Source organism: Artemia franciscana, unplaced genomic scaffold, assembly GCF_032884065.1.
Source record: "Artemia franciscana unplaced genomic scaffold, ASM3288406v1 Scaffold_1494, whole genome shotgun sequence".
Lineage (NCBI taxonomy): Eukaryota > Metazoa > Arthropoda > Branchiopoda > Anostraca > Artemiidae > Artemia > Artemia franciscana.
Window position 1 is genome coordinate 6350 of NW_027062845.1, and position 24688 is coordinate 31037.

The following is a 24688-nucleotide window of genomic DNA, read 5'->3' on the forward strand; positions in this document are numbered from 1 at the left end:
TATCAGATAAACAATTTTGAGAGTGTGTAAAAAATTAAATTATTTCCCCGTTGACCGTAATATTTTGATACTGTGTATTTTTTTCAATAAAAAAAAAATATGAAAAATACACGCTGTGTGAAAAGAAAAGTTCAAAGTAGAAGCCCAAGTTTAATTCACATACAAAAATTGGCATATTAAATAAAAAAGTAAAAATAAAATAATTCTTCGTTTTTGTTTGAATTTTTGAATTTCGCTCTGCCAATCGTTCTTATGCAAGGACGTTCCTTCCCTTTTCCAGCCAAAGGATGTTGAAAGGGTTCAAAGGATGTTTGGAGTCAGTCCGTTGCGCGAGGGCGGCCATTGACGCGCCGAATTGGAGTTTAAACCCTATATGGAGAGCATAGGTAAACTTTTAACAGTATTCTTTTATAGTTTTGTCTTCACTTCTCAGGCCGAGAAAAAAAATACGTACATAAGCCTTTTGACTCTTACCTTTTCCCGATATCCTAACTTATTTACGGTTTTACCAATATTTTACATATGATCATCCTGCATTTTATTGTAGTTTTTTTTTCATAAATTCGCTCCATCCCTATTTTGAAATATGCCTCTGCTAAGATATATTTATGTGTTTATGCTTACATTGAAACACTTTTCTAGAAGCTAAGGCGGTCATGAAAAAAATATTTCATCTTCGCTTAAGGGTCACTAAACAAGATATGTGACAAAAGAAAGTAGAAGTTATTCCATTTATTTTTTACATTTTAATGATCTTCTAAAAAGAATGATAAAATTACAGACACTTGACGTCTAGAATGTCTAGAAGTTTGGAATAAAAAAGTTTTCAATCATAAAAGAAATAGAAAGGACAATTTATTTCTCCTAAATAAAGGAAAAAAACTAATTCACAGGAATATATAGAATAACTGAGAGAAAAATTTAGTTAGTCGAAACATGAAAGTTTTTTCTTGTTTTTCAAGCTGCAGCTTTTTAATTGTTGTTATTTTATCTACAGCTGTTTTGATTAAATGGTTTATCAAGACTGGGTTATAGAAAGATCAGTCCATTAATACAATTCTGCCTATAACTTGACCATTAACAAGGAGTTCTAAATTTCACTTCTGATGAAAATAGTGTCATATCTGGATTTTGGATGAAATTCTGATTCTAAAGATGTATCTGTTTTTGGTCAATCTTGATATTACCAGAACAATTGTTTTGTGTCATGAAACTATTGTTAATAGATGCATTTTGACTTTTTTTGAACATCTTTTTCTCTCTTGCAAAATTACCGCAAAATCACCATTATGGAGTTATTATATATTTGCACATTGGGGGGGGGGGTAAAGCAAAGTATATATTAAAAACAGCAATGGTTAGCTTACATATTTAATATATACTATGCTTTACCCCACCCCCCTGATGTGCAAATATATAGCCCAAATTTGTTTCTAAACTATTACAGATTTGTGATTTCAAATATCCAATCAACAAAAACAGAAATGATTGCAATTCTATATGTGTAAATACAGGATATTTGGGCTGTAATCACTCCATAATGGTGAGTTTGCAGTAGTTTATCAAGAGAGAAAAGATGTTCAAAAAGTCAAAATGCATCTATTAACAATAGTTTAATGACCCAAAACAGTTGTTCAGGTAATATCAACATTGACTCTATTTCTTAGCTTCCTCACTTCAGTAATTTAGGAAAATTTATGATTTACAGGAATAATACCTCTCAGAATCTACTCAGGGGTGGATCCAGGATTTTTTAAGGGAGGGGAGTTGCGTAATAGGTTGCTTCTATAAACGTGTGAACAAAGAAATACCCAGAATTTAAAGGGAACCTTGACAATTGTGTGTTGTAGATAGGTAGTGGAAATGGTTGTAAATTCATTCTAAAATCTGATGAGGGTTAAAGTTCTAATAAACCTATTTAAATCAAAATGGTAGGCTATAAGAATATTGATAGAAAAAATAGTAAGTTATAAAAACCATCCCACTGTAAAAAAATAAAAAGCTGTTCACCATCTTATCTATAAAAAAATATCATATTTAATATTTTCTGCATGATTTTTTGCCTTTGGACTTCTTACTGCTATAGCAAGCTTTTTATTATCACAAAATACAATTTCATCAATGCTTTTTAATGTCACATAGTGTTTCTTTCCACTTTTTAAAGTTTATATATTTTGCTAAATTACAGAATTCATAATCTTATGAGAAAAAAAAAATCTATTTCTTTATTTCCACTCTGGCCATATCTATTCGGTACATAGTTGATGTCTACCTCAGTATTTTGGTGAACATTTATAATAGCTAATCCTGTCAGTTTAGAGCTCTTTGTTTGTATTTCCTCTTCTATTCATCCAAGTAAAGTCTTAAAAAGCAAACCAAGACAGACAGCCAAAAAAGGTAACAAGATCAATTTGTATGCATCAGTGCCATACCAAGACTCATAAACAAATTTTTGATTGTAAAAAGAAGTAAATATTTTGCTTTCAGCCCTGTAGTGAAAGCACAACCCTGAAATATCATTTCAACAGCCTAAAGAAGTCAAGATTTTAAATTTCACCTCCTTATTAAAAAATTAAGATTTTTGGCTCCCAGTTGGCTTATGTGGTAATACAGACAGATTTCCTTGATAAACTTAAATTTAATTAAAGTATATGTCATTGGTGAAATCTAACATAGACCACACAATGTAACTGAAACCTTGTTTCTAACTGGTTTGTAAAAAGAGACAGTCTTAATAATTAAAAACTTATTAAAAACCAAGTAAAAAAATAACTTTCACCCCAAACCAGCGCAAGCAGTCCTAACAACAAGTCTACCATTATGTCAGGAGGGCATGCCCCTGCGCCCCTTGGATCCCTAGAACTATCACTGGCACACATGGTTGAAAAGTAGGCACAACACAAACTTAGGATTTACAAAAATTTGCAATTTCTAGGGTATTACTTATAAGCTGTCTGATAAAAAAATTAGGCTGGCCTAAAGTATAGAAGCCTATGTTGATTAATGTCCTGTTACATAGCCTCTTCTGAGCTAAATACCTATTAACCTTTCTTGAACCTATTTAGTAAGGATATATCAATCCAATTATCAGAGTAGCTACCAGTTCAGTTGGTTCCAAGCCCAACACCCTCCTGCTAATGTCTGAATATAGCCAAAAGATCACTTTTCCTTTCATTTTTTTTTTATGTATTATGAGCCAACTGTTTACAGGAAAGAAGAGTTTTCAAGTTTAAATAAAATGTAGATTTTTATCAATATAGTATTTGGTTTAAAAGGGGTCATGCATGAGGGTTCTACCAATATAGACAATAGTCAGGTTGTTTTTTTTTCCAAATTGGTTTTACTTTTTCCAAACTGGTTTTATTAACTAACTGTTAATGAGAAGTAAGTGTCAAATTATCAATTGCTTATGAATGACATTGGACAATATTTATTTATTTTTTTATTAATCCATCAAATGGTAAGCTATAAAGCTTGTTGCTATAAATACAAAATAAAGAATAAGCTAATTAACAACATTTATGAATTATAGAGGAAGATATCGTCCATTAATATGGTGCAAGTGTGCACCATATAGCCTGCTTGTAAAAGCTATATCACCTTATGACATATATTTATAAATTTATCACACTGCAAATTTGCAAAACATTCAATGTGCACAAATTTTAGTAATTTATGGTTTCTGCATAATTATTGCCAAATGTAGGCCCGCATGAAAATATACAAAAAGACATCAAATAAACCCATAAAGCAAAACATTTAACGAAATACAACACCAAACATTTGAAAGTGTGAATCACTGTCATACTGTCTGACTCACTGTCAGTATCTGAGGAACTAGTAGTTGTAGATTTAGTATCTGGTTCTTTTGGAAAAGTTTGAGATTTAGGTGTTGACCCTGCTTTACTGTATAGCCTTGTTTAATTCATCGTGTGACGAAAAAGGTCTGTCTATTGGTGTGACAGGGTATACCAAATCGTCGGGGAAACGTTTTGGAGGATAAGGTGTTGAAATTCGATCTGGGAAAAATTGCGTTTGTGGAGAAATCGTATAGTCAAATGCTTCTGACTCCTCACTTGAAGATGAATCGCTTTTCTTCCGTCTGCACGTGACGGGGGTATTTTTTTTTTTGGGGGGGGGGGGGGGTAACCATTTTTGTCATCGTTAGAAATTCATTAAATTTCTCCTCGTCACTACTATTCTCAAAATATCCTTGTTTAAAATTAAAAGGTTTAAGCTCACTTAGTCTAGAGCGAGGTGGTTCATTTTCGTCCTCCGAGGTATTTGATGTTGAAGGTTGAGGGGTCCACGTTTCTGTGAATTTTGCCCTTTTTATACGACTGACATGCTTTTATAGATTTTTCCCGTTTTTGGTTTTAATTGTTTAAATGTAACATTATTTTCATATTTCTTAATTATTCTGAATGGTCCTATGTATCGGTCAGAAAGCTTTTTGCCGTCCGATTTGTTTTCGTTTTTTAAGTAAACGCAATCTCCTATTTGAAAATCGAGTTCACCTTTAATATTTAGAATATTTGTGGCCTCTTGTTGTCTTTTTGATTTTTCTATTCCTTGTTTTACAAGTTTATAAGTTTTTCTCATTCTATTGATAAATTCTTGCTTATAATCTCCAGAGTCATTATAGTATTGTCTTGACTCTATAATTTCATTATACGGGATCCTAAGGTCACGTCCGAATAGTATATAAAAGGGGTTATCACGTATAACATGGGAATAAGCTGTATTAATCACACTTTTTAAATAAGGTAAAGTTTCGTGCCAATCCCTGCGATTTTCTTTCGTATAAATGCTTAAAATATTAGAGAATAGTTTGTGTCTGTTCTCGATTTTTCCATTTGCCTGAGGGTGATAGGGGGTTGTTACCAATTTATTTATTTGAAGAAAAGACATTAAATCCTTGGTTACTTTTGATACGAAATTAGGGCCATTGTCGCTTAATACCGTATTAGGAATACCGAAATTAAGAAATATTTTAGCAAGGGCTTTTGAAGTCGCGTAAGCGCTTTGATTTTTTAATCGTTTAGCAAATGTGAAACCGGAAAAGAGATCGATTACTGACAGTACGCAGGTGTGTCCTTCATTAGACGTGGGTAATCCTCCGCTAGTACCATATAAATCGAAAGAAACTATATCAAATGGAAACCGGGCCGTAGGCGTTCTTCCTATCGTTGGATTACGGTAGACTTGAGGATTTTATCTTAAATTACAGGTTTCACAATTATTAACATAATTCTTTAACTGTGTTAAGGCTGATGTGACAAAGAAGTATTGTTTTAATTTATGGAAAGTTTTATCTATTCCCAGATCACCTCCCACTTCAGAATGAAAAAATTCAAAAGCGGGTTTTTCTAAAATTTGGGGTAAAACTGGCACAATGGAAGTTTGACTTCTGTTATTGTCTGTCATTATTCTACATAGTATTTTTTCATCTATATCATAATAATAATTATCGATTTCTTTTTTAATAGATTTCATTTCTTCAGGTGGCTCTTTATCATAAAAGAAATATTCTATTAGAGCGGCACAAGTAGTGTCCTTCTTTTGATATATTTTTATAGAATTTATGGAAAGCGGGCTGTTTTTCTGTTCTTTCTCAACTGAATTATTCTCAACTGATTTTATTTTTTTACCTTTTATTTTTAACCCTTATTCTTTGGAACATATTTTGCTTTTATTGTGTTGACTTCTTCGTTTTCATTTTCTACTGTGGTATTATCTGGAAATCTACTTAGATAATCACATGGGGCGTTTTGTTTTCCCTTAAGATGTTCAAATTCATAATCTAAATCCTGGATTTTCAGAATCCATCTCGCGAGTATTCCCGTTGGCTTTTTGAAAGACTGAAGGTATTGAAGACTTTTATGGTCGGAACGTAGTTTAAATTTTCTTCCTACCAAGTAATGTTTAAATTTTTCTAAATGGTGTATAATCGATAATAATTCAAGTTGTGTCACAGAATAATTACTTTCTCCGGGTGTAAGAGAACGAGAAACATATGTTATAACTTTTTCTTCCCCATTTATTATTTGGGAGAGAATCGCCCCAATCCGTTTGGTTGAGGCATCCGTTGTAACAACGAATTGTCCTGTTTGGAAGTCGGGTAATGATAAGACAGGTTCTGAAGTTAAGGCCTTTTTCAAATGGTCTAATGAATTTTGAGCTATTTTAGACCACGTAATTTTTTGTGGGTTCCCTCTAGTGAGGTCCGTGAGAATTTTTGCTACTTGTGCGTAATTTCTTATAAATTTTCGAAAATAACTCATTAACCCTAAGATTCCTCGTAATTGTTTAATTGTTTGTGGGGGTTTTATATTTTTAACAGATTTTATCTTTTCAGGGTCTGGGGAAATTTGTCCTTGTGTTACAACTACTCCTAAAAATTTTAGTTTGGTTTGAAAAAGATTTACTTTTTCTGGTCTGCATTTTAAATTAGTTTCTCTGAATTTTTCAAATACTTTTGCTAGGATCACTAAATGGTCTTCTGGATTTTTGTCCATTGCTCTGACGTCATCCACAAAATGAATTATGTTATTTAGACCTCTTAATAAATGAAGTAGGGGTCTACATAATGCACTTGAACTAGTTTTTAGTCCTAACGGTACTCTTAAATATTCATAAGAGCCACATTCTGTTGTTGAAAATGCTGTTTTAAAAACATCCCCCTCTGCTATTTTTACTTGATGATAGCCTTGTGTCAAATCTAGGGAAGTAAATATTTCATTTTTATTTGATATGGAGTCTAGAATTTCGTCTATTCTAGGTAGGGGAAATTTGTCACTAACTACCTGTTTATTTAAGGCTCTATAATCTACTACTAATCTAAGGTCATGATTTTTTTTCGGTACTAAAATAACTGGTGCAGAATATGGGCTAATGCTTGGTCTTATGATTTCATTTTTTTTTCGAGTTCCTGTATTTTGTTTATTAGCCATTCCTAAAAAAATAAAACTATTTAAATTTGGTCTACTTAATTTTATTTTCAAGGAATGGTGATGAAGATATGAAAAATATTTAAATTTCGAAACAAATTCCAAAAACTACAAAATGATTGATTAAACCGTTCGATTATTTATTTGATATTTTGCGCCCCAGTTTTTAACACCCAGGGCAAATCCCCCCTCTGTCACCTCTAAAACAATCTCTACCCCGCTATTTTCGTTTATCCTCTTCAACCCCACCAAACAGACAATTTTTATGGTTATATTTGTGATTATGATTTAATCATTTTTAGTTTGTATGCTGGGTTTTCCTTATGATGTAAAATGCTTTTGAATTAACGCTTATATATCTAAGTCAACTATTTTTTTTTACATGATAATATTTTGACATCCATGTTAGATATGGCGTCATTTATAAATTTAGGTGATGAGTTGTAAAATGAACCAAAGAACAGGTAACTTATAAGAACATTTTAAAAACAATTAAAGATTATTAAAAACAATTGTAAAAACGTTGAGTTTTCAGGGGGGTCAACCCCAAGGACCTATTAGCATCATGAGATGATTTTTGGATGATTTTCAATGAGGGAGTGGCATCACTGCCGCTGATGCACATGTCCAACCTATTGTGAGTGATCAAAATTTTTACAGGGGATAAATCCCGTACTAGGAAATTGTGTTTTATCTTAGTATTTTGTAGCGGTGGAGGTGGGGCAAGGGAGATATGTCAAGGGTATTTACCCCCAAAGTTGTTTACTTCTTCTGGATGCTGGAATGGAGGCACAAATCCGTATACTCTTACGACAGGCAATGTACTGCACCTTTATAAGAAACCGAAGGTTTAAGGTCAGTTTTGCCATTCGTAATGATTTATTTAATGAAATCCGACTGCTTTAATCGGTTAAGGGGGAAATTAAACGATTAACCGTAGCGTAAACGATTAAATCTGACATTCAATTTTCCATGAAAAATAAAACGTTCCATATGCAGTTATGTGGGTTAAGTTTCCAGATTGTATTTTTATTTAAAAGAAGTTGAGGGCACAGTTAATAAATGGAAATAATTAATAAATTATTAATTAATTAATAAAATAAATTAAATAATCAAATTAAGTTAATTAATAACTTAAATAGTTAAATAACCCAAATACTAAATTTAAAAAATAAAAAATGAAATAAATCCAAAAGAATTTTGTTAATAAATAAAATTTTGTTAAAATTTGACCCGGAATATTATGGGAGACTCGTCAGGGGGGGGGGCTAATCAAGATTTTCCCTGGGCGCAAGAGAGGTCAGAACCGCCATTGGGATGGGGGCTCTGTGGTGCATTTTCAGAAGTAGTTCTTTCTAAACATTTATTTGTCCAGGTTCACTGGTTCAATTCTTTTCATTTATTTATTTCCTTGACCTTTGCTAAGTGTTTTCTTCCTTTCCCAATTCTTTTTTCGTTACTGGTTTTAATAAGCTTACTATATTCTTATTACATTCTTATTTCTCTTCTTTTTATAGTTCCGTCGAAGGAGAATAAAGTCTTAGCGTCAGTTTCTATCTCTAGAAAGCTCAGCCTTATGTCTTCGTCGGATCCACCCCCTGTCTCGGCCGTGGGATCCCCTCCTAGATTATCTGCTACCGTTCAACTTACTCCCTTAGTAACTTCAAGTGATACAATCGAAGAAGCGAATGTGGATGATAAAAGTGAGGATAAAATTGAAGAGAGTGATAATATTGGTGAAAGTGTAAATGATAAAGTGGAAGAAAGTAATGAGAAAGGTAATATAGAAGGAGAAAAGGAGTTGAATAAAAAAGGAAGTGGGAATATTCTTATGGATGGTGAGTTTCGAAACCGTATTATTCCCTTTCTTACAGGCACATACGAAGTAAAATTATTTTTCGTTGACCCAAGAATAACAAATTGGGGTGAAGGGGGGGATAGGCTAATAATAGATACACCTTTTTGAATAATTTGAACAAGAAATACAGAAATTAGGAGAATTTAGGACATTCCAAGTTCCCCCCCCCTCGTGCGTAAGTCCCTGTTTCCTTATAGTGTTTCTTAGTTGCAGAGCTTTGTAGTGATTTCAATTATTGTATTAACGACTTGTCGTATTGATGAACAGGGTTTTATATTGTTGAAATTACTTTCTGGTAAAATTCTAGTTAATTAACTTCTTGCTATCTCGGAAAGGGTTTAGGTTAGGAAAATGAAACTTTCAGGGATGGGTCTACAGGCTAAAGTATGACCCGGGAAGGTATTCCAAAGTACCCACCTCCACTCCTTTTCCCTCTAGAGGGCCCTGAAATTTGCCTACATGACAGGTCTATACCTATTGAACTTTTGACAAAACAACATTTTACCTTAATTTTCAGTTACTAGTTGCTTTTTCTCTGCCTTTAGTTCTGAAAATGCAGTTTCTGTTATTTGAGTAGAATTTTAAGCCAGATCAATGTTCTTTTTTTCAAAACTTAGGAAATGTATTTGCATATCTTTAAAACCTTTAAAATGGAATTGAGCAAAGTTATGAAGCTGAAAACAATTTTGTTGTAGTTCAGTTAAGCAGAAAATCTTTTTTGCAAAGTTTCACTTTTACAACCCACATTTTCAAAGGTCATCAAAGGTCAGGGCCCTCTAAAGGGAGAAGGAGTTGAGGTAGTTGCTTCAAAATACCTTCCCAGGACATACTTTAGTCTGTAGATTCATTCCTGAAAGTTTCATTTTCCTAATCTAAACCCTTTCTGAGATAGCAAGAAGTCAATTAACTAGAAAATTGACCTTACTTTTTTATTACATAATTTTGTAATTGGTCTAATTAGTGAAAGGACGGCGAGGGGTTGTCTACTTCCAGAAATGGCATAGCCTGCACCAGGTAGCGCATACCAAGTGTTGTGAAAGTACCAAGTGTAGTAGAAGTGTTCCAAAGTGATCGAGCTGTGCCGAAAGTTGTAAAGCTGTGCGGTGCCTGTGGCGCTTGGAGATGTTCACCAGGGAGCGGACAACTCGATGAATGATGTAAGAATGAAATGTGGAATTTGGCCTGAACAACCTGACCAATGTTTTTGTGACGTAAGGGGTCTAAAGCTTATACCAATTAACGAGGTTGTATCCAGGGGGAAAGTCTGGGGTTTGAACACCCCCCTCCTCACCACAAAATGCAAAACCGTAAAAGTGCATAAAGTTTTATTGTAATCCTCCCTCCCATTCTCTGAACAAAAATCCTGGATATGCCCTTGCCAATGAAAGGCCTGTTGCTAAAATAAACTTAAGATTAGCGGTATAAATATTTATACCTCTTTGGTAATATTCTAGGTCAGTACCAAGACTAAGGGAGGGTGGTTCAACTTCAATAGCCAAATTAAGACAATTAGAAACACTTCAAATACTTAAATAAATGAGTGGATCAGTACGTAAGATCAAGGCCATTCCTAGGGATGGCACCCGGGGCAAAATTAATTACGGTGCCTCCTCGCGACTCAAATATAGGCAAGAAAGCCCGAAGAGTTCCAGATACGGTGCCCAGGGCAGCTTTCCCCGATCCCCCCAGCAATGGCGACTGGAATACCCCCCCCCCATCCTCTTTGAACGGTCTTGCTTAAGACCAAAGATGACTCATAATTTTTATTCAAATATTAATTCTAAAATTTGCTTTTTTAGAAAACTTTTAAAACAATTAAAAAAACAAGAGACATTCAAAGCACAAAAATTCTAAGCAAGACTAAATTGAAAAAAATTATTATTATGCAAAAATCAATAGGAAAAATTTCTTGAAAAAAGTGTTTATAGAATGAAATCTTAAAAACAATTGGCTGGAAGACAACTGTTTAGAAAGATTGTCAATAGGAAAAATTTAAAATAGATGGAAAAGATTGAAAGCGGATAAACAAATTCCTTAGTATAATTAATCCAATGCTGTGATTTAAAACTCTAAGTTTTTGTAAATATTGTAAAATTAGGTCCGAAATACTCAGTTTTCTAACAGATAAGAACTAAAGCTCCAGAAGTGGAATTACACTGATCGATGTATTAATTTATTAGAATTTCTGAGAATTTTTTAAAGGGGTGCTGTCAAAATCTTAGGCAAATAAATTCTAATTTAATCAATAACTAAAAGACATTCGGTAATGAAGACTTGTGTCTATTTTTAATTTTGATTGAATTTCGGTTTAATAGCTAAGCTGAACCAATTTTACTCCTAAAGGTGAAGTACAGTTAAATGACTAAGGATGAAGAACATAAAAAACATTTTTTTATTATCCCCCTGGATACATCTTAGGTGTGTATAAACCTCGTGACTTTCTACGATTTTTTTCTTTTAGTTGCATCAAAATTATGAAGTTTTTAGGACAATGCCACATTCTGTCAGTGTTGCCACATTCTGTCAGTGTTGCCACATTGAACCGTAAAAACAACCAGGAAAAAAACTAAATAGTTCAAATCTGACAACGCATTTTGTCTGCTAAAATTCAAACAGTAATATTCTACTAATTTGGGAAGACATCTAGACCTTCAAAGGAAAATCAGAGCTTCTTAAGATGTTTAATATCATGTGCTTTTAACCTATTTTTTGCTAATTTTTCACCCAGTTTTTTGCTAATTTGGCGCTCACTGCATAACTGTTATTGAGCTCTTTGTTGTTAAAAATTGAATTCGTGATTTTTCTCGTTTTTATTTGATTCATGTGATTGTGTAAGTTTTAAATTAAAATTATTAATTAAATTATTTAATTAATGACAATTAAAATTATTTAATTAGTCAATTAATGACTAATTAAAATTATCAGATTTAATGTTACTGTCCTTGGTATTTCAAGACGATTTTTGCTTAAGCTCTGTTGTCGCTGGCGTAATGAAGGCTGAACTACTAAAAAATCCTCAGAACTGTGTACGTGTGACTCAACCTATTTTGGCTCAACCTATTTAACTCGCCCTCGTCCTACTCAACCCTTCTTCAACTTTACCTCATTTAAATCCTCCTTCGTGCAATTCAACCCCCAGTTAATTGAACCCAATGCAACCCAACCCCTTTTAATTCAGTTTCCATGTATTCAACCCCGTTGAGGCTAACATGTTGCAGGGGTTGTGCTAAAGGGGGGGGGGATTAGAACTAAATTTGATCTAAATGGGTTGAGTTAAACAGAGTTGAGCTTCATGGGAACTCCCAAAAACCTATCAATAAAGGGCGATAACCGATGGTAAAATTTGTCGATTAGATGGTACTGACAAGATACAGTATCGGTTCTTTCCGGTATATTCAATTTTTATATTTTTTTATTATATTCAAATTTTCATTGTTTTCGATTTAAATAGATTTTAGTATTTATTTTACTCATTTTCTAGGGAGCTTTTGTCCATTTTTTAGGGATTTGAGAAAGGTATCCGATAGGGATTTTAATTTGGAAGCAAACAATTTTGAAAATCTTCTTCATGTTCAGGCTATGGAGAGAGGTTGTGCTTTAGGCTTTGAATAAAGAAGTAAACAAAATAGCTCTGTAATATAGCCTACTGTATAATAATAGTTTATTATATGTAGTATGGTAATAGTGTAGACAATATTACAAACAAGTATAGACCTCTTATTGATGTGCTGTGAAAAGAATTTGGTAGAATATGATTACTTTTTGTTATCTTGGAAAGTGGCTCAGTTAGGTGGTTGAAAATTCCAGGAATGGATTTATGATTCATACTATTTTCCAAAAAGGTGCTTTCTAAACCATAATTCTGTCCATTCCCTATTTGTAAAGCCTAGAAGACAGGTCCATAGCCTACCAGTCAGATCTGACAAACACATTTTTCCCATAATTTTGATTTGATTGTATGGCAAAGTTCTAATTGAGGGGCTTCTTGCTATCTTGAGATTAGGTGGTTTGCTTATCTTGCTAGCTGAGTTAGGAGGATGAAATTTTCGAAATGAATCCAGGGCCCAAAATATGTCATGAGGAGGTGTTTTCAAGCTTCTTCTTTCCTATATCTATCAGGTAGGTTTATAAATCTTTACAATCCTCTAAATCAGGACTGAGAAAATGTATGATGCCCTAAACACTCTTTTTGTGCCTCATTTGAGTAGGCCTAGTAAATGTATTTCTCAAGGTTTTCTTATGTGACTAGAAATATTGTAAAAGGTCATTGCCCTTTGAAGGAGGAAGAAGTGGAGGAAGAACCTTCATAATACATTCCCGGGACCCATTGAAGCTCTGAATTCATTCATTAGTCTCATTCTCATAACTCAATTACTTTCAAAGATAAACAAAAGCCTCAAATCTAGAATTTTGCCAGATCTCTTGGCGTTTTGGCAATATTTTATTCCATGGGTCTTATTAAACGAAATATTGTAATAGCAAAACAACAGGGTCAATGTTCCTATTACCTGAACTGTTTAGGGTCATGAAACTATTGTTAATAGATGCATTTTGACTGAAATGGAGTTATTATATATTTGCACATTAGGGGGGGGGGGGTAAAGCATAGCATATATTAAATACAGCAATGGTTGGTTTAAGTATTTAATATATGCTATGTTTTACCCCCACCCCCCTGATGTGTAAATATATAGCCCAAATTTGTTTCTAAACTATTACAGATTCGCGATTTCAAATATCCGATCAACGAAAACGGAAATGATTACAATTCTATATGTGTAAATACAAGAGTATTTGGGCCGGAATATTGATAGAAAAAATAGTAAGTTATAAAAACCATCCCACTGTAAAAAAAAAAAGCTGTTCACCATCTTATCTATAAAAAAATATCATATTTAATATTTTCTGCATGATTTTTTGCCTTTGGACTTCTTACTGCTATAGTAAGCTTTTTATTGTCACAAAATACAATTTCATCAATGCTTTTTAATGTCACATAGTGTTTCTTTCAACTTTTTAAAGTTTATATATTTTGCTAAATTACAGAATTCATAATCTTATGAGAAAAAAAATCTATTTCTTTATTTCCACTCTGGCCATATCTATTCGGTACATAGTTGATGTCTACCTCAGTATTTTAGTGAACATTTATAATAGCTAATCCTGTCAGTTTAGAGCTCTTTGTTTGTATTTCCTCTTCTATTCATCCAAGTAAAGTCTTAAAAAGCAGACCAAGACGGACAGCCAAAAAAGGTAACAAGATCAATTTGTATGCATCAGTGCCATACCAAGACTCATAAACAAATTTTTGATTGTAAAAAGAAGTAAATATTTTGCTTTCAGCCCTGTAGTGAAAGCACAACCCTGAAATATCATTTCAACAGCCTAAAGAAGTCAAGATTTTAAATTTCACCTCCTTATTACAAAATTAAGATTTTTGGCTCCCAGTTGGCTTATGTGGAAATACAGACAGATTTCCTTGATAAACTTAAATTTAATTAAAGTGTATGTCATTGGTGAAATCTAACATAGACCACACAATGTAACTGAAACCTTGTATCTAACTGGTTTGTAAAAAGAGACAGTCTTAATAATTAAAAACTTATTAAAAACCAAGTAAAAAAATAACTTTCATCCAAAACCAGCGCAAGCAGTCCTAACAACAAGTCTACCATTATGTCAGGAGGGCATGTCCCTGCGCCCCTTGGATCCCTAGAACTATCACTGGCACACATGGTTGAAAAGTAGGCACAACACAAACTTAGGATTTACAAAAATTTGCAATTTCTAGGGTATTACTTATAAGCTGTCTGATAAAAAATTAGGCTGGCCTAAAGTATAGAAGCCTATGTTGATTAATGTCCTGTTACATAGCCTCTTCTGAGCTAAATACCTATTAACCTTTCTTGAACCTATTTAGTAAGGATATATCAATCCAATTATCAGAGTAGCTACCAGTTCAGTTGGTTCCAAGCCCAACACCCTCCTGCTAATGTCTGAATATAGCCAAAAGATCACTTCCTTTAATTTTTTTTTTGTATTATGAGCCAACTGTTTACAGGAAAGAAGAGTTTTCAAGTTTAAATAAAATGTAGATTTTTATCAATATAGTATTTGGTTTAAAAGGGGTCATGCATGAGGGTTCTACCAATATAGACAATAGTCAGGTTGTTTTTTTTTCCAAATTGGTTTTACTTTTTCCAAACTGGTTTTATTAACTAACTGTTAATGAGAAGTAAGTGTCAAACTATCAATTGCCTATGAATGACATTGGACAATATTTATTTATTTTTTTATTAATCCATCAAATGGTAAGCTATAAAGCTTGTTGCTATAAATACAAAATAAAGAATAAGCTAATTAACAACATTTATGAATTATAGAGGAAGATATCGTCCATTAATATGGTGCAAGTGTGCACCATATAGCCTGCTTGTAAAAGCTATATCACCTTATGACATATATTTATAAATTTATCACACTGCAAATTTGCAAAACATTCAATGTGCACAAATTTTAGTAATTTATGGTTTCTGCATAATTATTGCCAAATGTAGGCCCGCATGAAAATATACAAAAAGTCATCAAATAAACCCATAAAGCAAAACATTTAACGAAATACAACACCAAACATTTGAAAGTGTGAATCACTGTCATACTGTCTGACTCACTGTCAGTATCTGAGGAACTAGTAGTTGTAGATTTAGTATCTGGTTCTTTTGGAAAAGTTTGAGATTTAGGTGTTGACCCTGCTTTACTGTCGTAAATTTCTTCTCCTCGCGAAGTAGAGGGTTTACTGATTGATTCGTCCTGTTGGTTTCTTGGCTCGGGAGAATTGAAGGATTTTTGGGAGCTTTGGGAGTATTCAAATGTTTTCTTGGGGTGCCTCCATTGCTTGAAAGCCATATCTTCCGGGGGGTGGGGAACTGATTGCTTTAAAGTTTCCTTCCAAGATACCCAATCCTTTGGTTTTGCTTTTGATACGGTTATATCGTGATACTGGTGTTCATCAGTAACTGGATTAGTATTAAGTGTACTTTGTCTAGTCTTAATTGGGTAATTAATAAGATCCTTGGCTTCTCGCAATGTTTGTCGTTGCGGCTGGTTGACCTTTTCTGACTCTATGTCACCAAGGGTCTGTATAGCCTTGTTTAATTCATCGTGTGACGAAAAAGGTCTGTCTATTGGTGTGACAGGGTATACCAAATCGTCGGGGAAACGTTTTGGAGGATAAGGTGTTGAAATTCGATCTGGGAAAAATTGCGTTTGTGGAGAAATCGTATAGTCAAATGCTTGTGACTCCTCACTTGAAGATGAATCGCTTTTCTTCCGTCTGCACGTGACGGGGGTATTTTTTTTTTGGGGGGGGGGGGTAACCATTTTTGTCATCGTTAGAAATTCATTAAATTTCTCCTCGTCACTACTATTCTCAAAATATCCTTGTTTAAAATTAAAAGGTTTAAGCTCACTTAGTCTAGAGCGAGGTGGTTCATTTTCGTCCTCCGAGGTATTTGATGTTGAAGGTTGAGGGGTCCACGTTTCTGTGAATTTTGCCCTTTTTATACGACTGACATGCTTTTATAGATTTTTCCCGTTTTTGGTTTTAATTGTTTAAATGTAACATTATTTTCATATTTCTTAATTATTCTGAATGGTCCTATGTATCGGTCAGAAAGCTTTTAGCCGTCCGATTTGTTTTCATTTTTTAAGTAAACGCAATCTCCTATTTGAAAATCGAGTTCACCTTTAATATTTAGAATATTTTTGGCCTCTTGTTGTCTTTTTGATTTTTCTATTTCTTGTTTTACAAGTTTATAAGTTTCTCTCATTCTATTGATAAATTCTTGCTTATAATCTCCAGAGTCATTATAGTATTGTCTTGACTCTATAATTTCATTATATGGGATCCTAAGGTCACGTCCGAATAGTATATAAAAGGGGTTATCACGTATAACATGGGAATAAGCTGTATTAATCACATTTTTTAAATAAGGTAAAGTTTCGTGCCAATCCCTGCGATTTTCTTTCGTATAAATGCTTAAAATATTAGAGAATAGTTTGTGTCTGTTCTCGATTTTTCCATTGGCCTGAGGGTGATAGGGGGTTGCTACCAATTTATTTATTTGAAGAAAAGACATTAAATCCTTGGTTACTTTTGATACGAAATTAGGGCCATTGTCGCTTAATACCGTATTAGGAATACCGAAATTAAGAAATATTTTAGCAAGGGCTTTTGAAGTCGCGTAAGCGCTTTGATTTTTTAATCGTTTAGCAAATGTGAAACCGGAAAAGAGATCGATTACTGACAGTACGCAGGTGTGTCCTTCATTAGACGTGGGTAATCCTCCGCTAGTACCATATAAATCGAAAGAAACTATATCAAATGGAAACCGGGCCGTAGGCGTTCTTCCTATCGTTGGATTACGGTAGACTTGAGGATTTTATCTTAAATTACAGGTTTCACAATTATTAACATAATTCTTTAACTTTGTTAAGGCTGATGTGACAAAGAAGTATTGTTTTAATTTATGGAAAGTTTTATCTATTCCCAGATCACCTCCCACTTCAGAATGAAAAAATTCAAAAGCGGGTTTTTCTAAAATTTGGGGTAAAACTGGTACAATGGAAGTTTGACTTCTGTTATTGTCTGTCATTATTCTACATAGTATTTTTTGATCTATATCATAATGATAATTATCGATTTCTTTTTTAATAGATTTCATTTCATCAGGTGGCTCTTTATCATAAAAGAAATATTCTATTAGAGCGGCACAAGTAGTGTCCTTCTTTTGATATATTTTTATAGAATTTAAGGAAAGCGGGCTGTTTTTCTGTTCTTTCTCAACTGAATTATTCTCAACCGATTTTATTTTTTTTACCTTTTATTTTTAACCCTTATTCTTTGGAACATATTTTGCTTTTATTGTGTTGACTTCTTCGTTTTCATTTTCTACTGTGGTATTATCTGGAAATCTACTTAGATAATCACATGGGGCGTTTTGTTTTCCCTTAAGATGTTCAAATTCATAATCTAAATCCTGGATTTTCAGAATCCATCTCGCGAGTATTCCCGTTGGCTTTTTGAAAGACTGAAGGTATTGAAGACTTTTATGGTCGGAACGTAGTTTAAATTTTCTTCCTACCAAGTAATGTTTAAATTTTTCTAAATGGTGGATAATCGATAATAATTCAAGTTGTGTCACAGAATAATTACTTTCTCCGGGTGTAAGAGAACGAGAAACATATGTTATAATTTTTTCTTCCCCATTTATTATTTGGGAGAGAATCGCCCCAATCCGTTTGGTTGAGGCATCCGTTGTAACAACGAATTGTCCTGTTTGGAAGTCGGGTAATGATAAGACAGGTTCTGAAGTTAAGGCCTTTTTCAAATGGTCTAATGAATTTTGAGCTATTTTAGACCACGTAATTTTTTGTGGGTTCCCTCTAGTGAGGTCCGTGAGAATTTTTGCTACTTTGTGCGTAATTTCTGTTTTCTTTAGTTTGCATGAGTATGGAAGGAAAGCAAGAACCAGTGGATGAAAAAGCACAAACTCCAGTTGCTGCAAATAGTTCTGCACAAGAAGAAGAAGAATGGAATAAAAAGGTAAGCGTCACCTAAAGAGGTAAGAGCCACCACCAAGAGAAGAACCGACTAAAAAGATTAGCATTTGACATAGATACAATGGATTAATGAGGGAGGTGGAGTGTGTTGTATACCATTACGGCTAATTAGTAAAATTGATCTTAGAGGTGCCAAAGGATTTGCTGTTCTGTCGTAGCGGGCTTGGAGGGCAACTGTTAACTGGTTTGTGGACCTAGCAACTAGTACAAGATCATTGACAAGGCTGGTGAATAATATCTCTGAATTGGGGCCCAATGTGGTGCACGGCTTTTAACTTGAATTCCAAATTTTCAAGGTTAAATAATTATATCAATATTTACTAAAACTTTAATTTGCTTATTTAAATGACTTGAATTTCCAAAATATTGTAATATTTTCATCTTTCAGTGATTCAAAAGGATAAAAATAAATCACACTGTATTTGTAAAGGGTTTTAGGAAAGTAGCCAAAATTTGTTGTTTACAAGAATTTACTGGGTTTCGTAACGAGTCCTAATTGTAAATATTCACCTCAATTTCAATCCTTTTTGTCAAGGGGGGATTCTACAGGCAACGTTACAGTATTACCTATGACACATCTTGGGTAAGATAGCTTTAAACGAGAAATTTATTTTAAGTTTCCGTCAATACCATGCTATTGCGCGAAAATTCTAATTTTACTCCAATTCTTTGAGAATGACCCCTGAATCAGAAAGGCCGTCTAATTAGAGTAAAATACTCTTTTGAAAGTTATAAGAAAATTAACATAAAGAGCGAGGTGTTGACGAGGAGGCGAACCCTTACATATACGTAATAATATCTGTTCGTTTTAAATTCTAATGTTGGTCCTTATTTCCAGTTGAAAAAAATTGTTTTTTTTTTATTTGATTTCTGATTGTTTTTCAAATAATGCGGTGAAATTCGGCGCCTCCTTTACGGAAAATTTTCTTCACCTGTGAAAATTTTAGCCATGAAAAGATCCTCCCACATGGAAAGATCCTCCCGAAAAAACCCCCTCCCCCCACATGAGAAAAATTCCCCCTGAAAAAGTCCGTATACTTCCCAACAACCAATCTATATGTAAACAATGAGCGAAGTTCATAGCTTGCAGCTCTTCCCCCAGGGACTCTGGGGGTTAAAGTCGTCCTCAAAGACATAGTTATTACATTTTTCGAGTATTATGGACAAAATGGCTATCTCAAAATTTTGATCGGGTGACTGGAAAAAAATGAGCGTAGAAGGGTGTCTAGTGGTCCCCCAATTTTTCGATCACTTTAAAAGACCGCTAGAAATTTTAATTTCGGTTCGAATGAGCCGCAATATCCGCGATATTCTAGGACCACTGGGTCGATACGATCGCCCCTGGGCAAAAAAAAAAACAAGTTAACACAGATCCGTGATATTTGTTCTTGCACAAAATGCAAAATTCCACGTTCTTATCTCTCATATGCTGAATCTGGTGGTGTGGTTTGTATTAAGACTCTATGACTTTTAGTTGGTGTTTCCCCCCCTTTTTTTTTAAATAGGGCAATTTTTTTCAGGTATATAACTTTTTATGGGTAAAATTAAACTTGATGAAACTTACATATTTGATATTAGCATAAAATCTGATTCTTTTGATTTATCTATTGGTATCGAATTTTTTTTTTAATTTTTGGCCACTGTTGAGCCGGGTCGCTCCTTACTTCCAGTTCCTTACCACGAACTGTTTGACTTCTGCTACAACTTAATACTCTTTGTATCACCAAGCTGCTTGAGGTCACCAAAAAGCTACGCATGCTCCTCCTCCGTCCAAATTTATTTAAAGCCTCACTGTTCCTATCAGGAACAGTGAGTTCCTATCCTCCCAGGAAGTTCCTATTTCCCTTAAATATTTCCTTAAGACATCCTCCTGCCCCATTTAGGGCCGACCTGCTTTTTGTTTGTCCATAGACAGTTTGTTTAGAATTGGATAGCAAGAAGCTCCTGGGACCTCCCGTTGAAAGGAATCTCCATGCAATCCTGGGCCCATCTTGGTAACAACGTGAATTAAGTTTGCCCATTTGAAACTGACAAAACCCTTTAAAAAGCGCTTTGGTTATGATTTTATTAACAACCTATAGGCAATCGATTTAAGTCAGCCAGAACTATATCTCACTAAAGTTTTGGATTTTTGCGAGTGTCCATCCAATCACTTTTGACTTATAAAAAAAGGACTAGGTCTACGTCTTTCTGCAAAAAAGTTTTTCTGTTTTCATTAAGTGGGAAAAAACAAAGAAGTTTGGGCATTAGCTAAATATGATAAAAAGTTGTATGTGGCGATTTGAAAAAGAACCACCCAAACAGTTAAGTTCTTAATAAAATTCTCAATTAAGACAATCTTTGTTGGAAAATATTTTCATTGGAGGGTAGGGAGGGGGGGGATTTCCCAAAAATATTTGCCGCACGTTGGGATCCTTTGTGATCTTAAAAAGGATCACAACTTAAGCAAAAACAGATTTTTCTTCAAATATAAGTATGCTAAAGGAGTAGGTTATTTTTGAGCTGTAATCCTTGCCTATGCAAAAAAATTCTGGAAGGAATCCACTACTAGAATTTTTTTATCAGAATGGTTCAATCAAATTTTGAGATAGCATCCAGCTTTCTATGGCTGTAATGAGAGAAGGTTTAAGATGGCTAGGACACGCTTTGCGGAAGAAGAATGACAGATTACCGAAGACTGTCCTTTTTGACCAGTCGTCTAGCGCTAAACAGAAGGCTGGTCATCCACGGTTAGAGAGGGAGGATTTCATAAAAACAGCTTTAAATGAAATGGGAATTTTCTGGGAGAGTGTAAAGAGGGAAGCTTTGAATGGATTGGGATGGAAGAAGACTGAGCTTAGCCGCGTTGGCCTCAGGCGGCTTGGTGGTGCGGTAATTTGTTAGTAGTAGAAGTATTATTTTGTTCAGAATAGTAGAAAGGTTGAACAATTATATCTTTCGGGATACCACGATCCTCCTGGAAATAGGTCTAAGTCATAAGATTTGTCCGTCGCTTATATAGCCTATTACAGGGAAGTATACATACATTTTTTGAGTGGGGGAGATTTTCTGCTAATAAAATTTTTCACTGGGAGAATTTCTAATAAGAGGGAAGTTTTTTAGGGGTACATTTTTCATGAGAAATTTAACACCAGGGGAATTTGATAGAATTCTTATACGAAGTTTTACCTTAAAGAGCAGGGCAATGAGGGAGGACAATCCTTTTCATATACATAATATTTTCTGTTCTTTTTAAGTTTTAAAACTTAAAAGGAAGATATACTATCAACCATAAGTTGTCGAGCCAGCTCTTTCTAGGTTTTATTTCTCTTTTGAATCTTTTTAATTGTATTTTCAAGATAGATCATTGGCAGGTGGTCAGAACTCCTTGATGTGGCTGAATTAGCGCGATGGATGTTTCCTAAATTTGTGTAGATATATTTGTTATATGGTTTTAAGATATGTTAAATTTGTTTTAAGAACCTGAAATTCACTCATGTAAGCGTCTTTACCTCAAAGTAGCCCAGTCTTCAAATGACAGCTAGATCTTTCAATCAGAACAGAGGCGGATCCAAGGAGGAGACGGGGGTGCAACCCCCCCTCCCCATGACATGATGTTGTATTTGTGGTTGGGACTGCTTGCTTTGGTTTGGGTCTGGACGAAAGTAATTTTACTTTGTTATTGATTTTTAATAGTTGACTTTTTAACAAATTTTTCAATAGCAGACCAGTTTGAAACAGTTTGTTAGATTTTACTATTGTTGCATACCGCCAAAATTATTTAATTAAATTTAGGTTTATCAAAGGAATCTGTCCGTATTACCGCAAATGCCAACTGCGAGGCGTAAATCTTCATTTCGTAATGACAAGGAGGAGAAATTTAAAATCCTAACTTCTTTAGGCTGTCCAAATGGTATTTCAGGATCGTGTTGTCACAACAGGACTGAAAAGCAAAATAATTACTTCTTTTTTACTGTCAAAAATTTGTTTTCGAGTATGGCACTGAGGCAAAGAAATTGATAGGCCTATCATTACTTTTTTTGCAGTCTGTTTTGGTTTGTTGGGTTTGCTTTTTATGGCACTTGGTATTAACCAAGTGACATATAGCAATCGCAAATTCTGTCGGTCCCGGTTTTGCTACTTTAGACAATTCCAGGTAAGCTAGGACGATGAAATTTGGCAGGTGTATCAGGGGCCAGACCGGATTAAATTAAAAATAGTCTTTTTCCCGATTTGACCATCTGGGGGGGGGGCGTTAATTCAGAAAAAATAGAAAAAATGAAGTATTTTCAACTTACGAACGGTTGATCAGATCTTAATGAAATTTGGTGTTTGGAAGGATATCGTGTCTCAGAGCTGTTATTTTAAATCCTGACTGGATCTGGTGACATAGGGGGAGTTTGGAGGGGGAAACTTAAAATCTTGGAAAACACTTAGAGTGGAGGGATCGGGATGAAACTTGGTGGGAAAAATAAGCACAAGTCCTAGATACATGATTGACATAACCGGAACGGATCTGCTCTCTTCAGGGTAGTTGGGGGGGGGGGGGGGGTAATTCTGAAAAATTAGAAAAAATGAGGTATTTTTAAATTACGAACGGTGATCGGATTTCAATGAAATTTAGTATTTAGAAGGATATTGTGTCTCAAAGCATTTATTTCAAATCTCGACCGGATCTGGTGACATTGGGGGGGGGGGTTTGGGTGGGGGAACCTAAAATAATGGAAAACGCTTAGATTGGAGGGATCGGGATGAAACTTGGTGGGAAAATAAGCAGAAGTCTTAGATACATGATTTACGTAATTGGAACGGATTCGCTCTATTGGGGGGGGGGGGTTTGTAATTCCGTAAAATTTGAAAAATGACGCATTTTTAACTTACGAAGGAGTGATTGGATCTTCATGAAACTTCATATTTGGAAGAACCTCAGAACTCAGATCTCATATTTTAAATCTCAACCAGATCCAGTGTCATTGGGGGGAGCAGTTAGGGGGGGGGGGGGGGTAAACGGAAATCTTAGAAAATACTTAGAGCGGAAAGATCAGGATGAAACTGGATGGGAAGAATAAAAACCTGTCTAAGATACGTGACTGACATAACCGGACTGGATATGCTGTTTTTGGTGAAGTTGGGGGGGGGGGGTAATTTGGGAAAATGAGGCATTTGTAACTTAAGAAAGGGTGACCAGATCTTTATGAAATTTGATAATTAGAAGGATTTTTTGCTAAAAAGCTCTAATTGTAAATGCCGACCAGATCCTGTGACATTGGGGGCAGTTGGAGGGGGAAACCGGAATTCTTGGAAAATGTGAAAATTGGGGTATTTTTATCTTACGAATAGGTGATCGAATCTTAATGAAATTTGATATTTAGAAGGAATTCATGTCCCAGAGCTCTTATTTCAAATCCCGACCAGATCTTTTGACATTGGGGGGAGTTGGAGGGGAAATCTTGGAAAACACTTGGAGTGGAGGAATCGGGATGAAGCTTGGTGGATAGAATAAGCAAATGTCCTTGATACGTGATTAACTCAACCGTACTGGATTCGTTCTCCTTGAGGGATTTGGGGGAGGGGTTTAGTGAATTTGGCGAGTTTGGTGCTTCTGGACGTGCTAGGACGATGAAAATTGGTAAGCGTGTCAGGGAGCTGCACAAATTGACTTAATAAAGTCGTTTTCCCAGATTCAACCATCTGGGAGCTAAAGGGAGAGGAAAAATTAGAAAAAAATAGGTATTTATAACTTACGAGTGGGTGATCGGATCTTAATGAATTTTGATATTTAGAAGGACATCGTGACTCAGAGCTCTTATTTTAAATTCTGACCGGCATTAAGCCTCTGATTTTTATTTTAAATCAATCTATTGATTCTTAGAATTTTGTTAGAGCTTAACCATATGAGCTCTTGGCTCTTATCTCTTCTTGCCTCGTCACAAGTGCCATATGAGCTCCTAGCTCTTGATTTTGCGAAGAGGGGTGGCTTTTATAACATAGTCTAGTTATTTTTAGGGGATTTGTATTATAGAAAGTAAATGTATGAGAAGTACGAAAATTATTAATTTAAGTTTTGGATTATTGTGAGAAAATGGTGGCCACTTAACTGCCTATTTTCATCCAATTAAAGCTCTGCATTATATGTCATATCACCTCCTCTGTTCATCCTTAAACATTAAAATAAATGCCAAATTCTATAGCACTTTAGACCATTACCACTACCTACCTACGACGCATAATTGTCGAGGTTCCCTTTAAATTAGCAGGTATTTTTTTGTTTGCAAGTTTA

General features: G+C 34.5%; 1 protein-coding gene across 1 annotated transcript in view; it reads left to right on the plus strand.

Annotated features, from left to right (window-relative positions):
* Nucleotides 1-273: 273 nt before the first annotated feature.
* The window catches only part of LOC136042567 (high mobility group protein B2-like), a 45453-nt gene continuing 21038 nt past the window's right edge, over nucleotides 274-24688 (plus strand). Inside the window, exons 1-3 of the mRNA XM_065727535.1 lie at nucleotides 274-386; nucleotides 8468-8788; nucleotides 18309-18412. Coding sequence (XP_065583607.1) covers nucleotides 374-386; nucleotides 8468-8788; nucleotides 18309-18412 — 438 coding nt within the window. The 5' untranslated portion in view covers nucleotides 274-373. The remainder of the gene's footprint in view (nucleotides 387-8467; nucleotides 8789-18308; nucleotides 18413-24688) is intronic.